This window comes from Mustela nivalis (assembly GCF_964662115.1).
Source record: "Mustela nivalis genome assembly, chromosome: 1".
In the NCBI taxonomy this organism is placed as follows: domain Eukaryota; kingdom Metazoa; phylum Chordata; class Mammalia; order Carnivora; family Mustelidae; genus Mustela; species Mustela nivalis.
The window spans coordinates 155,748,378-155,761,107 of record NC_139020.1 but is presented as its reverse complement, the minus strand read 5'-3'; the positions used below and the strand labels follow the sequence as shown (position 1 = coordinate 155,761,107).

General features: G+C 44.7%; 1 protein-coding gene across 1 annotated transcript; it reads right to left on the bottom strand.

The window, feature by feature from the left end:
• Window positions 1–3,552: 3,552 nt before the first annotated feature.
• RPSA (ribosomal protein SA) lies at window positions 3,553–9,006 on the bottom strand. Its single transcript, XM_082746633.1, has 7 exons — window positions 8,853–9,006; window positions 7,892–8,057; window positions 6,867–6,985; window positions 4,949–5,194; window positions 4,233–4,361; window positions 3,959–4,124; window positions 3,553–3,715 (listed from the first exon to the last, which is right to left on the bottom strand). Exons 2-7 carry the CDS (start codon window positions 8,022–8,024, stop codon window positions 3,621–3,623), a joined length of 888 nt encoding a protein of 295 aa, XP_082602759.1. The 5' UTR covers window positions 8,025–8,057; window positions 8,853–9,006; the 3' UTR covers window positions 3,553–3,620.
• Window positions 9,007–12,730: the final 3,724 nt, after the last annotated feature.

Genomic DNA, 12,730 nt, shown 5'->3' with positions numbered 1-12,730 from the left:
AAGTGGCCTTGAGCTCTGTGCTGCCAAATAACATGCAAGAGTGGGCACCTCAAGCCTTGGGGGGAGCTTGAGGCTTGTCACATGGAATTCAACCCTCCAGCTCTTTCTTAAACACTCTGTAAATCTCTAAGACTTCTTAAAATATTTTTAAAGATTTTATCAGAGAGAGAAGGAGGGAAAAGAGAGAGAGAAAGCATGCAAGTGGGTAGAAAGGCAGAGGGAGGAGAGAGAGTCCCAAGCAGGCCCCATTCCCAGCATGTAGCCCAAGGCAGGGCTTGATCTCACCATCCTGAGATCATGACCTGAGCCAAGGTCAAAAGTTGGATGCTTAACCAAGCCACCCAGACACGTCTAAGATTTATTCTTAATCAGTTTCTCTGTTCATTCAGAGTACTCACCCCCTACAATCTGTGAAGTGTCAAGGTCTGTGTTAGGCTGAATTCAGTAGGGATGCTGATTTGCTTTTGCACTGGGATGTAGTAAGAAACGTTTTCTATGGAAGGAGAAACTCCCAAGGTAACTAAGAAAGTAGAGGGAGAAAGGGGGGAACTCTACTAAACTTCTGGGTGGAATTCAGTTTCTCTAAGTTTAGAAGACAAACCCCAAAAAGTCCATCAAGAGCTGGAAGCTGTGGTAAGAACAAAAAAATCTTACGCTGGAGGTTTCTTCTTATGGGAAGTATTGTTTCCACAATAGAGAGAGAAAAAAGCACAAGCCATGTATTGTTCACAAAGTTTCCAAGGTCAGGTGGGACAAAAGAATTGAGTGTGTTACTACGTCCTGAAAGACTGTGCTAGTGTGAATAGCGATGGAGAGGTGCTGAGGAAAAAAGAGGAGGCAGCCCATTTGGTCAAATAAAATGCAAGGGCAGGGGCGCCTGGGTGGCTCGGTGGGTTAAGCCGCTGCCTTCGGCTCAGGTCATGATCTCAGGGTCCTGGGATTGAGTCCCAAATTGGGCTCTCTGCTCAGCGGGGAGCCTGCTTCCCTCTCTCTCTCTGCCTGCCTCTCCGTCTACTTGTGATTTCTGTCAAATAAATAAATAAAATCTTAAAAAAAAAAAAATGCAGGGCAGGGGAGGGAGGGTGGGAAGGTCCTCCTCACCCAGCAGTCCCCAGGAAGACTCAGGGCTGCCAGTGGGGGAAAGCTGCCAGCAGCACATTTCAGGGTGAACACCTGGAGGGGGGCATTAATTTGTCACTTAGCTTCAGCAGGGCTTAGGGACTAACCATCTGGTAGGCACCACTGAGCCACAAAGTCAGTTTGGATTTATTTAAAATGCCCCTTCCAGTTCATGCTGGCTTAAAGGTACTGGCTTGGGGCACCTGGGTGGCTCAGTGGGTTGAGCCTCTGCCTTTGGCCCAGGTCATGATCTCAGGGTCCTGGGATCAAGTCCCGCATCAGGCTCTCTACTCAGCGGGGAGCCTGCTCCCTCCTCTCTGCCTACTTGTGATCTCTCTTTCTCTGTGTCAAATAAAATCTTTAAAATAAAATAAAATAAAGGTCCTGGCTCTGCAGCCATGGGGCAGCTATGTTGTCCTGGAGGGGGAGTGACTTAGGTTTGAACGACCTTGTGGTCCTGGGTTGGAGCAATCTCAGCAGCTATTGACAGAAGGAACACAAGTAATTCTCCTGGAGGCAAGAAGAGGGTATGAGGGCAAGCTAAGTCCAGGTGGTAAGTATAACTACCACCCTTAGAACAGTGTATTACTTAAAATGTAACATACAAGAAATTGTGCTAGCCATCAAGCACGTTTAGATATACCCTTAAGAAAAACAGGTACTGGCAACAGGACTGTTGGGCACCTTGAAGCCGAGCTGCTGGGAACGCCGAGCCCACAAAGGGGGTGGGGATGGACAACACAATGCCTGTTTCTTTTTTGTTTTCTCCCCTAATCCAGGGACCATCTGTGACTAATTAGATGATCCCTTTGAATGCTTGCTCAACTATAAATATTATACTACTTGACCAGACATACCCTGCTTATCTGTAAGACTTATAATCAATGTATAACTCCTATTCCTTGTTTATCTACAAGGATGATTAATGTATGGCCTTCTTCCACTCCTGTGATTACTAGTAATATGAAACTGAGTTGTTTGGAAGTCTTTTCTACTGTTATCCCTAGCTCCCTTTCTCTTGCAGCTAACTTGCACCATCAAGAAGCAGCACGTGAGATCTGTAAGAAATTCCACTTGGATCTCTTGGCTGCATCATGCTGGGCATAAATGAACTATGCCAGGAGAAGCCAGCTTGTAGTCCCATACCTCTAAACTTAGGTTTAGGAATTAAAAAGATTCTAGAGGGAAAAAGCCTGTTTGTGGAACATACTACAGGAATGAGAGGAGACAAATGCCCAAGCAAGGGGAAAAAGTTAACACAAGGGCTCTAGGTTGGAGGTCCTGGCCATTAATACACACAGCTTGGGAGCAGGGATGGAGGTTGGGCCAGCAGTTGCCAGACGGGAGTCAGATTTTAATGCCAGCATTATTCTCCAGAATATAGATTAAGTTGGCAGGAAATGCCTTTTCCTGTTCCTTGTTCCCTGAACTGGCCCCCTCCACCCAAAACATACTAATAGGCTGTTAGTCCAATCTACACATCTCCTCCACTCCCAATTTTCTTCCTGCTCCTCCTTCTGCCCTGTCCCTCCCTTTAGCCATCCTGATTCTAGGAGTTAACTGGTGTTACTGACCATTTGCAACACTAAAAGTGCTGTGGATTCAAGGTCTAAAGAAAGCATGTTGGAGCTTTGCAGGTTTATGGTAGAGGCATTCAAACTTGCTCTGCACACAGCCAGTGCAGAATCCCCACAAAGCTGATGATGCTTGAGTCATCAAGTCCCTTCACTGCCCCTGCACTACTGTCAAGGGGCCCAGGAGCAGGTCACATACATCTTTATAGGTCTTCCAAAAGGGGAGTAAATCAATTTAACTCATTCTTCCTCAAAATCTGGGTCCACCCTATTTCTCTATAATTTTTAATGGGTCAAATGTTATTGTGAAATCAGTGCAGGAGAGTACTCCAAGTATTTTAAATATAATACCAGAGGTCACTCAGAGATTGGCTACACAAGGAAAAGGCTGTCACTGAAAAGCAGTTTACTCAAACTCTGGTTCTCCAGAATTTTAGAGGACAGATGGAAAAAAAAAAAAAAAAAAAAGCTTCAGGTCCCACCCTGAAAAAATATTCCCAGGGTTACCATCCATTTACATTTAAATCTATTTTTTTTTTAGAGAGTACACACCAATGGGGTGGTGGGGAGACAATCTTAACCAGATTCCACGCCCATGGGGCTCTATGCCACAACCTCTGAGATTATGACCTCAGCTGAAATCATGGGATGCTCAACAGACTGAGCCACCCGGGCACGCCTAACTCTATTTTCAGAACAGCTATTCCTTTTGCAAAAAGGAAGGAGAACTCTCAAGTAAGAAGCACTATCTTTTATCTAAAGTGGGCTTTAGAAGTAAAACAGAAGTCAAGACCTGAAGTATGTGAAGTAATCCCAGGCATTTCTTGATCTGGAATGCGAAATAAACAGAAACGGACAGGACTTTTACAAACTGTTTATTTTCCGTCAACCTTATTTCCATTTTGTTTGCCTTTGTGGAAGAGCAGCTTAAGACCACTCAGTGGTTGTTCCTACCCATTCAGTGGCCTGAGCAGTGGGAGCTGCAGACCAGTCTTCAGTGGCCGGCTGGGCGCTCCAGTCTTCTGTTAAGGAAACCAAGAAAACATAATCAGCCCCACTCCCACCAACACTGGGCCTTGATTTCTACCAAATACACATTTCAAGGGACAAACACCCAAGGCAAGACCACTTCAAAACCACCCGGTATTAGTGCAGCTACAGTGCACTGGGATTAGAATCTTTCAATGCAAATACACAGCTGTGGAGATCCTTCAAAAGTTAGATTAAGAATACCAAAAATGCAAACCACAGATCACAACACATACCAGTAGGGAACTGCTGAATAGGCACAGAGGGCACCTGCACGCCTTCAGACCAGTCTGCAACTTCAGGCTGAGTAGCCGTGAACTCAGGAGCTGGAGCCGTCCATTCACCCTGGAATTCTTCCTTGGTCACAGCCTTTTCAGCAGCAGCCTGCTCTTCCTTTTCAATCTGGTTAAGGGGAGGAAAATGTTTATAGAAACAATTTTATGTCAAAGAAGCAGACCAACGATGTCTGATTTGCTTATGTAACCACATGACTTTGTGGAGGAAGCTTACCTCTTCAGGATCTCTGTAGAAGTAGAGATCAGGCATGACCTCCCACGGGTGTTCACGAGAAATGGTGCCACGCATGCGCAGAACTTCCCTGGCCAGCATCCACCACATCAGACCCACCGAGTGAGCTCCCTGCAAGAGCACCAGGTTAAGAAATGACACTTGGGTCATCTCCAACAGCATGCACCTCCCACTGTGTTCCATCATCCAGACCTTTGGTACCAACAAAATAGACATGTTTTACACTGGTACTAAAACATCTCTTTGGATGACTCTTATGTGGAATCAAGACTTTGAGACTAGTAAACTGGACCAATTTGAGCTGTATGCAACCCACCTTTTTTAGGACCTTATAGCAGGATTCACCAAGTTGCTCTGAAAATTGAAAAGGTCCAGTAATGTGAGAAGCCGAAACAGTTAAGAAATACGGAGAAAAGCAGAAGAAAACACAGACCGTTTAAAAAATGATTTCTTCTTAAAGCTGACACACCTGAATTATACTTGTAGCAAGAATTACTATCAAACTCCACTCATTGGGCCAGAGACCCTTGTGGTGTTAGCGAAAAGACTTGCCCCTCGTGTAGCACACTACCTACACTTGTGAGTTCATCGGCCAGCCAGCAGCCTCAACTCCAAGCTCTAACAATGTGCAGAAGAATGCCCAACTGTTTCAAGAGTATTCACTCTTGAGGCTCTAGTGTACATCCTAACACTGTTACCTTGTTGTTGCAAGGGATGGCAATGTCCACATAGCGCAGAGGAGAGTCTGTGTTACACAGAGCAATGGTAGGCAGGTTAACATAAGATGCCTCTGTAAGAGGCTGGTGGTCAGCCCTGGGATCAGTAACCACCAGAAGTCTTGGCTCTCGGAAGGCTGCCTGGATCTGGTTAGTGAATGTTCCAGGAGTGAAGCGGCCAGCAATGGGAGTGGCTCCAGTTGCAGCAGCAAATTTCAGCACAGCTCGCTTAAAAAGTTAACATCGAGAGTTAGCAGTGCTCAAGAGATGGCATCACAGAACACCCCCAAGTGTCCCCAAGCAGACACCCAGGTCTGTAAGCACCTGAAGGAGCCCCTCCTATCTTCCCTCCTCAACAGTGAAAACACCAAAGCACTTCACACACCCAGAATTCTGTGTGCTCTGTGCTACCTGAGACCTAGTTACAGAACTAGGGCCCAGAAATGCTAAGCATACCCCACACCCAAGCTCTCTGCCTGGAATGCACTCCCCACTCTCAATCCCTGAGGGTACCTGTGGCTCACTGGCTTCCTCACATCTGCATGCTCCATGACCTCACCACCTGGTTTCAAGAACCAAGAAAGCCACTCTTGTGAGTGACTTGGGCAGGTTATGCTCGTTCTTCCAACACGGTCATGAAAATGAAATTCATCAATACAAACAAAACTGTGTCTGACATCAATAAGCACTTCCGTAATCTGGTCCAATTTCATCAAAGCTACCCTACACAAAGCAAGAATATACCCACTTTGTTTCTCTTCCCTTACTTTTTACCTCCATGAAAACGTTATTTCCTCCCTAGGACTAATAATACATTTTAATTAAAACAAAACAAAACAAAATATACTTCCTGCAACCCTGCAGACTTGGTATCTTCCTGCTATATCCCAAACCCCTAGCAACACCGCCTGGACCAATATAGATGCTCAGTAAATTTTTGCTGAGGGAAGAAGCCAGGAGAGGTGTCACCAAGTTCATTCTATAGTAGAATTAAAAACTGTTTACCACCACGCACCAAACTTTAAATCCTGTCACAAGTCAGCCTCTGGGGAATAGCCCCCTCCACCGCAAAACACACCCTAAATTCACGGAAACCAGTTCTACCATCAACTAAGTACAAAAGAACCCACCTCACTACACAATTTACACACCTGTCAAAATCTAAGTCAAGCATCTTTTTCAAATTAGAAATGGGCTGATACCCTTGCTAGATTTCTTAATCTAGTAGACTCTTGAACACCAGTTTAAACCAGGCATGTCCATCTACATGTTGACCTTTTTCCCCTTTACAGTACTGCGTAGTATTTTCCTTTCTAGCTTGTATTTTTTTCCCTAAAAACATAGTATATACTACATATACCAAATAAACTAATCAACTGCTTATCTTTCTTATGGGTGAGGCTTCTGGAGGTGAAGAGTAGGCTATCAGTAAAGTTTCTGGAGAGTCAAGTTAAACAGATTTTTGGTCATGCATGAGGTCGGTGCCCCTGATTCATGGTGTTTTTCAAGGGTCAACTGTAAATCAATTTTCGGGACATTCATTAGTTTCTTCAACAGAAAAACAATTGCCAAAACAGAAATGGGGGCAAATTACAAGTTTTGTCCCACTGGCATTTAAAAAGTTACTTAGTGCTGGCAAAGATTCTTAATCTTAGAGACCTGATGAGTCTTGGAGGACTAGTATCCTACTAGTAAACCAGTTTTCAAGAACAAAACTGAAGCTCAACAAACCACCAGATGCCAAGTATTATGAATCCTGAAAACCTCGAATACTGGCAATCCAAGATTTATATAAGTAGTTAAATTAGACTATTTTCTATTTTCCTATACTTTCCCCTGCATCCCACAGTATCTGTAAGCTCATTTTTTATAATAAAAACCAAGTATACTGCTTACAAACCTGGCCAGTATTCCTGGACGATATGACACTAACATCAGCTGGGTTTTCAATGGCAACAATGGCACGAGCTGCCAGCAGAAGCTTCTCCCAGGTCCTCTTCAGATTTATGATGTAAATACCTACATGACAGCAGAAAAGTTTTTTAACACCCGACCTAATTTGCGATTTATTTTCTTCTAAAAAAATTCAGTGTAGCAGAGAGTACTATCAAACTCCAGTCATAGAGACAAGCTCTACTGGTGTTAGCGAAAATCCTGCAGTTTTTATAGCACACTTCCGACACTCAGAAGTTCATGGGCCACAGCTGGCCTCAACCTTGAGCTTTAATAGTGTGCAGCCTTGACTCAGTAAACAAAGGACATCATTTTCTCTTCCTGCGTTAAGCCCCCCTCAGGTCCGCATATGGATTCCTCCTTCAAGTTCTCACCCACTTTCTAGTCTCTAGCCACTTTCCTTACAACCTGTCTCCAAGCCAAATTAACCCAAAACTGCTTTACAACATGCCACTCCCAAGCTTATGTCCTTCAGTGGCCTCTGAGCTGAAGCACTCCCTTGCCCAAGATGCCTTATAAAGGCATCACAACCTACCTTTTCTTTTTCTAGTACCTTCCAAGCCTAATTGCTCCTTCCCATCTCTTGCTCTACTTTACTGTCAAAACTCAAACAGAATTGTGTCAGTACCTGTGAAATACAAGGCACTATAAAGCTAATGAGCTTCCTCATCTTTGTATCTCGTAGCTCTTGCATAGAGCAACCCAAGTCCCCTAACCTATCAGTAGACATACTCTTACCCTGCAGTCCAGAAAGCTTTTCTTCCCAAAACCACCAGAACACTGTTTTTCTTTCAAGTTATCTCTTATGTCCAACATGGAGTCAAACTCAAAAGACATCGAGTAACATCTCTACCGTGCCAGCCAGGCACCCCACTTTTACTTAGTTTTAAAGCTTAATTCCAAAATAGTGATCTGATTTCATTGATTACTTAGCTGGAATGCTCCTCCCCCCAAATCAAAGCAAGGACTGACCATCACTTTTCCTTTTGTAGATGTACTGTTCCATCTGGAAGTCAAGGTTGGTGCCACCTAAATGGGTTCCCGCTGCAAGGAATTTGAGGACATCCTCCTCCTTCATTTGCAGGACATCAAGGGCTCCGGACATTGTGTAAGTTTCCCTTTAAGTTACGATGGGAACCTAAAAAACAAGTTAACAATCCAGTCCTTTGCATTCCAGTGATTTAAGTGGGTAAGGGATCAGGTGCATTGTAACTACTGCAGAGCCATACAGCTTCACAGCTAAATGCAACCCAAGGACCACACCTTTCAGTTTACAGTCTACTGGGATGAGACACAATACACCAGACATAGACCACACATTATTAAGCAACAGCACATATTAATGAATGTGGAGATGGGAAAAACACCCAGATAATTAAGACGAAAATGGTGAATTGCCACTTAACACTCCAGAGTAACCCGGAATAAAGGTTATGGATGAGCAAAGGCAGCACAGAGGCAGACAAGTTTATTTTCAAGCAGACTGCAGGTGGACGCTTCAGAATTATTTCTCTCTGGGGTTACAACTAACTTTCTGCAAAACCCTGCCAAGAATCTTAACACACGGTGAACTACCAGCCCAAACTGCTGCTGTAAATGTGTGCCGGGGCCTGAGGTCACTGCCGAGTGCCGCGGTCCGAAGCGATGGCAGCACGGTGCGTTGGCACGGCTTTCTGCACCCCCGCCACCCAGCCCGCAGGCCCGTGCGCACCCTCGCCCAGCGCCCCGGCTCCAGCACGACCTCCCGGGGAATTGTGGGAATTCGCGGGCCCGGGCCGGCCACGTGCGGGCTGCCGGAGGGAGGTAGAACGCGCCGGCAGGAGACAGACCCGCTCTGCCTGCTGGCTTCTGTCCCCGTCCTCACACCCCCTCACTCAAGCAGGAAACTGTTCTGGTGACTTGGGGACGTTGGAGAACCCCACCGGGAACTCACGTGGAACAACGCCGTATGGACCCTTCCCCGGGTAGCGCGGAAAAGACAGGCAAGCGGAAATGACGCCCTTATATACTCCGCCACCAGCCAATGACAACAAAAAAAGCCGAGCGGAAGGGCGGACTGGAGCTCTAGCCCAGAGGGACCGTTTGCGACGGCAGTGCTTTCCGGCGCCGCGAAGACGTTCCGCGCTGTGCGGCCGTCCCTGCAGTACTTCGTCAGGAACGCGCGCCTGAGGCCTGCTGGCGATGACGGTTTGGATTTTCGCGCAACGTGAAGAGGGTTCCTGTCCGAAGCTACAGTTTGCGCCCGTGACACAACGTGCGCAAGTATTCGATCAACAGAAGCTGGAAAAATTATTTTCATTCTTTGGAGAACAATTTGGCAGAACGTAATTCAGTTTTTTAAAAGTTGACTTTTCGGGAATTTTCCTGAAAAAATTAAAAGGAAAAGACTGTACAAATGGTTAAGATTTTTTGTTTTTTTGTTTTTTTTAAGAAGACCAGGAATATAGGTTATTAAAAGTATAATCTGTTCATATAGTACTATGCAGCCACTGAGGAATATTCAAATACGCCACGTACAAACAAGAATTGCAGGATGAGGGAGATTATTTAAAAAAAAAAAATTGAAGCCCGTTCAACTGTACTTCAATTAAAAAGAAAAGGAGGGGTTAAGTCCATTAAGCTGATGTTGGCTCTGGTCATGAGCTCATAGTCCTGAGAGAGCCCCGCTTAGGGCATGGAGCTTGCTTAAGATTCTCTCCCCTATGGGACGTCTGGGTGGTTCAGTTGGTTAAGCGGCTGCCTTCCGCTCAGGTCATGATCCCAGCGTCCTGGGATCGAGCCCCACATTGGGCTCCTTGCTCGGCAGGGAGCCTGCTTCTCCCTCTGCCTCTGTCTGCCATTCTGTCTGCCTGTGCTCACTCTCTCCCCCCCCCCTCTCTGATAAATAAATAAAATCTGTAAAAAAATAAATAAATAAAAAATTAAAAAAAAAAAGATTCTCTCCCCTCTCTCCACTGCTCCCCAGGGAAGGGGTCTCTCTCTTCCTGAAAAAAGAAATAATAATAATCGAAGTCCTATACGTTAAAATATGATTTAAAAAATACATAAGATACTAAGTTATATAGTAGTTTTCAACCTTGGCTGCACTTGAGAATCATTTGGAGAGCTTTTAAACATATGCTAAGGCTCAATTTTTAAAATCCGATTTTTAAAATTGAGGTATAATTGAGATAAAACATTTCAGTTGTACTACATAGCCTGTATATATTGTGAAATGATCACCACAATATCCGTAGTTAACATCTGTCACCATCCAGGTATGTTTGTTTTTCTTTTTTTTTTTTTTTAAAGATTTTATTTATTTATTTGACAGAGAGAGAGATCACAAATAGGCAGAGAGACAGACAGAGAGAGAGATGAGGAGAAGCAGGCTCCCTGCTGAGCAGAGAGCCCCATGCGGGACCCGATCCCAGGCCCCCGGGGATCACGACCCGAGCCGAAGGCAGAGGCCCAACCCACCCAGCCACCCAGGCGCCCCTAATGTTTGTTTTTCTTATGAGCACTTTTACCCTCTTAGCTACTGTCAAATATTTAATACAGTATTAACTATAGTTGCCACGGGGTAGGTTACATTTCCAGGACTTAAAAAATCTGATTCTTAAAAGTAGCTCCTAGATAATTTTAATGTGCAGCCAGGGTGAGAACGGTTAATATACAAGTAGAGAAACTGGGTGAGTTTTTTCCTCCTCTCATTTTTGAATTTTTTCCTCCTATTTTTGATTTTCTATATTTTTGAAATTTTCTGAAGAACACGGGTTGTTTTAAACAGAAAACCCTATCACAGTTTAAAAAGCTGATATAGAGGGAAGGAGGTAGGGTGCCTCTGTGGCTAAATTGGTTAAGCGACTGCATCAGCTCAGGTCTTAATCCTGGAGTCCTGAGATGATCTCACATTGCCTTCCTGCTCAGCAGGGGGTCTCCTCCTTCTGATCCTCCCCCACCTCATGCTCTCTCTCTCTAATAAATAAGTAAAATCTTAAATTAAAAAAAAAATAGCTATATGAAAACAGAATGGGTGGCTTTTAGGGGCAGTTTTCTGTCCCTGCATGACTTTTCTGCAGGGCCTTCTGTCTCCCAAGCCACCTTAGCAGCTCCCTTCCATGTGCATCCTCCAGTCCCAAGACTACTTCCTTTGTTACAAGGAGGACATTGTACTCTAATTATGTTTAGGTGTTTCTCAAAATAATAGATTTGTCACAAATTAACTTTGCTCTTTTTTTTTTTTTTTTAAGATTTTATTTATTTGACAGAACACAAGCAGGGGGAGCAGCAGGCAGAGGGAGAAGCAGCAGCTCCCCACTGAGCAGAGAGCAGGTGGGCTCTATCCCCAGGACCCTGGGATCCTGACTTGAGCCAGAGGCAGAGGCTCAACCAACTGGGCTACCAAGGCACCCCAATAACTTTGCTCTTGAGAACTCCTCTGATGAAAATCCTTGGCAAGGAAATGAGTTGACAAAGGTCCAATGATAAATGACTGACTGTTGGCAGTAAACCACAGTGAGGAGCCCTTGCCCCAAGTGGCACTTGCGAAGAATATCTAGTATTCTTGCAGCCTCCCAGTCCTCTGCACAAGTTTTTGCAACATTTTTTATTCATGCCCATTTTTTAAAAAGATTTTATTTATTTGTTTGAGAGAGCAACAGGGAGGAGCAGAGGAAGAGAGTGTCCCAAGTAGATTCTGAATTGAGCACAGAACCCAACAAGGGGCTCTATATCATGACCCTGAGATCATGACCTGAGCCAAAACCAAGTCAGTTGTTTAACTGAGTGAGCCACTCAGGCATGCCTGCCTATTCATGCCCATTTTTAATAAATCTCAGAGCCTATCTTTTGCACACTTCTGATTTCTGGGGTTCATATTTAAGGAAAACTTGGGGTGTCTGGGTGGCTCAGTTCCTTGAGCTTCTAACTCTTGATTTCAACTTGTGATGAGTCTCTCATGGGATTGAGCCCCACATCAGGCTCCAAGCTCAGTGTATAGTCCTGCTTGAGGGTTCCTCTGCCCCTCCCCCCTGCTTGCACACTCCCTAAAATAAATAATCTTTAAAAAATAATAAGAGGGATAAAAATAAAAAGAGGGATGCTTGGATGGTTCAGTTGGATTGCTCAGCAGGGAGACTGCTTCTCCTTCTGCCTGCTGCTCCCCCTGCTTGTGCACTCTGTCTCCCTCTCTCTGGCAAATAGATAAATATATAATTTTTAAAATAAAAAATAGTAAGATAAAAATTTGGCTTAAGTTTTTTTCCAAATATAAAACTACACTAAGGACTGTAGTCTTTTGGAGCTACACTTCACAAGACATTGAATGGCTAGGGGAACTCTTGTTCTGATTTACAACTAAGAGAATATGGGCCTAAGCTTCAAGTTCACCTTGGACACCTTCACACCTCCTTCTCTAGGTGGACTTCCTCCTTCATTTGTAAGTCTGGTACCCAGCTGTGCTACAGTCCTCTCCAGGAAGCTTACCTGCAGTAGCCCGAACAATGTTCCAAAATAACCGTTCCCTCCTTTGTCCCAAAGCTCTCATTCCCTTAGTAAAATGGTAGGTTCTTTCTGTCTACCAAAAGGATTCTGTCTTGCAACTTCCCCCTCTCACTTGGCACTTTTTGTCTTGCAGTTGTTCATGTATTAGAATCTCAGCTTTGCCACACTGTGTGCTCTGAAGAAGTCACTTAACCTCTCTAAGGAAATAAGAGCTATTGCCTATTTCAGCTGCTGCTGTCCCCCAGAAATAAGCCCCTATGCTAATGCTGTCCTCCAGGAATGAGCCCCTTTGCCGGGAATACTAGGATCACACAGCATGCAAGTGAA

Bases quoted from the DNA above. Each gene is read 5' to 3' on its own strand.
- RPSA (XM_082746633.1), bottom strand. From the start codon at position 8,024: ATGTCCGGAGCCCTTGATGTCCTGCAAATGAAGGAGGAGGATGTCCTC. The intron at 6,986-7,891 runs GTCAGTCCTTGC...GCTGTCATGTAG, and splicing joins CTACAAAAGGAAAAGTGATG to GTATTTACATCATAAATCTG. The intron at 3,716-3,958 runs GTATGTGTTGTG...TTTCCTTAACAG, and splicing joins TATTCAGCAGTTCCCTACTG to AAGACTGGAGCGCCCAGCCG.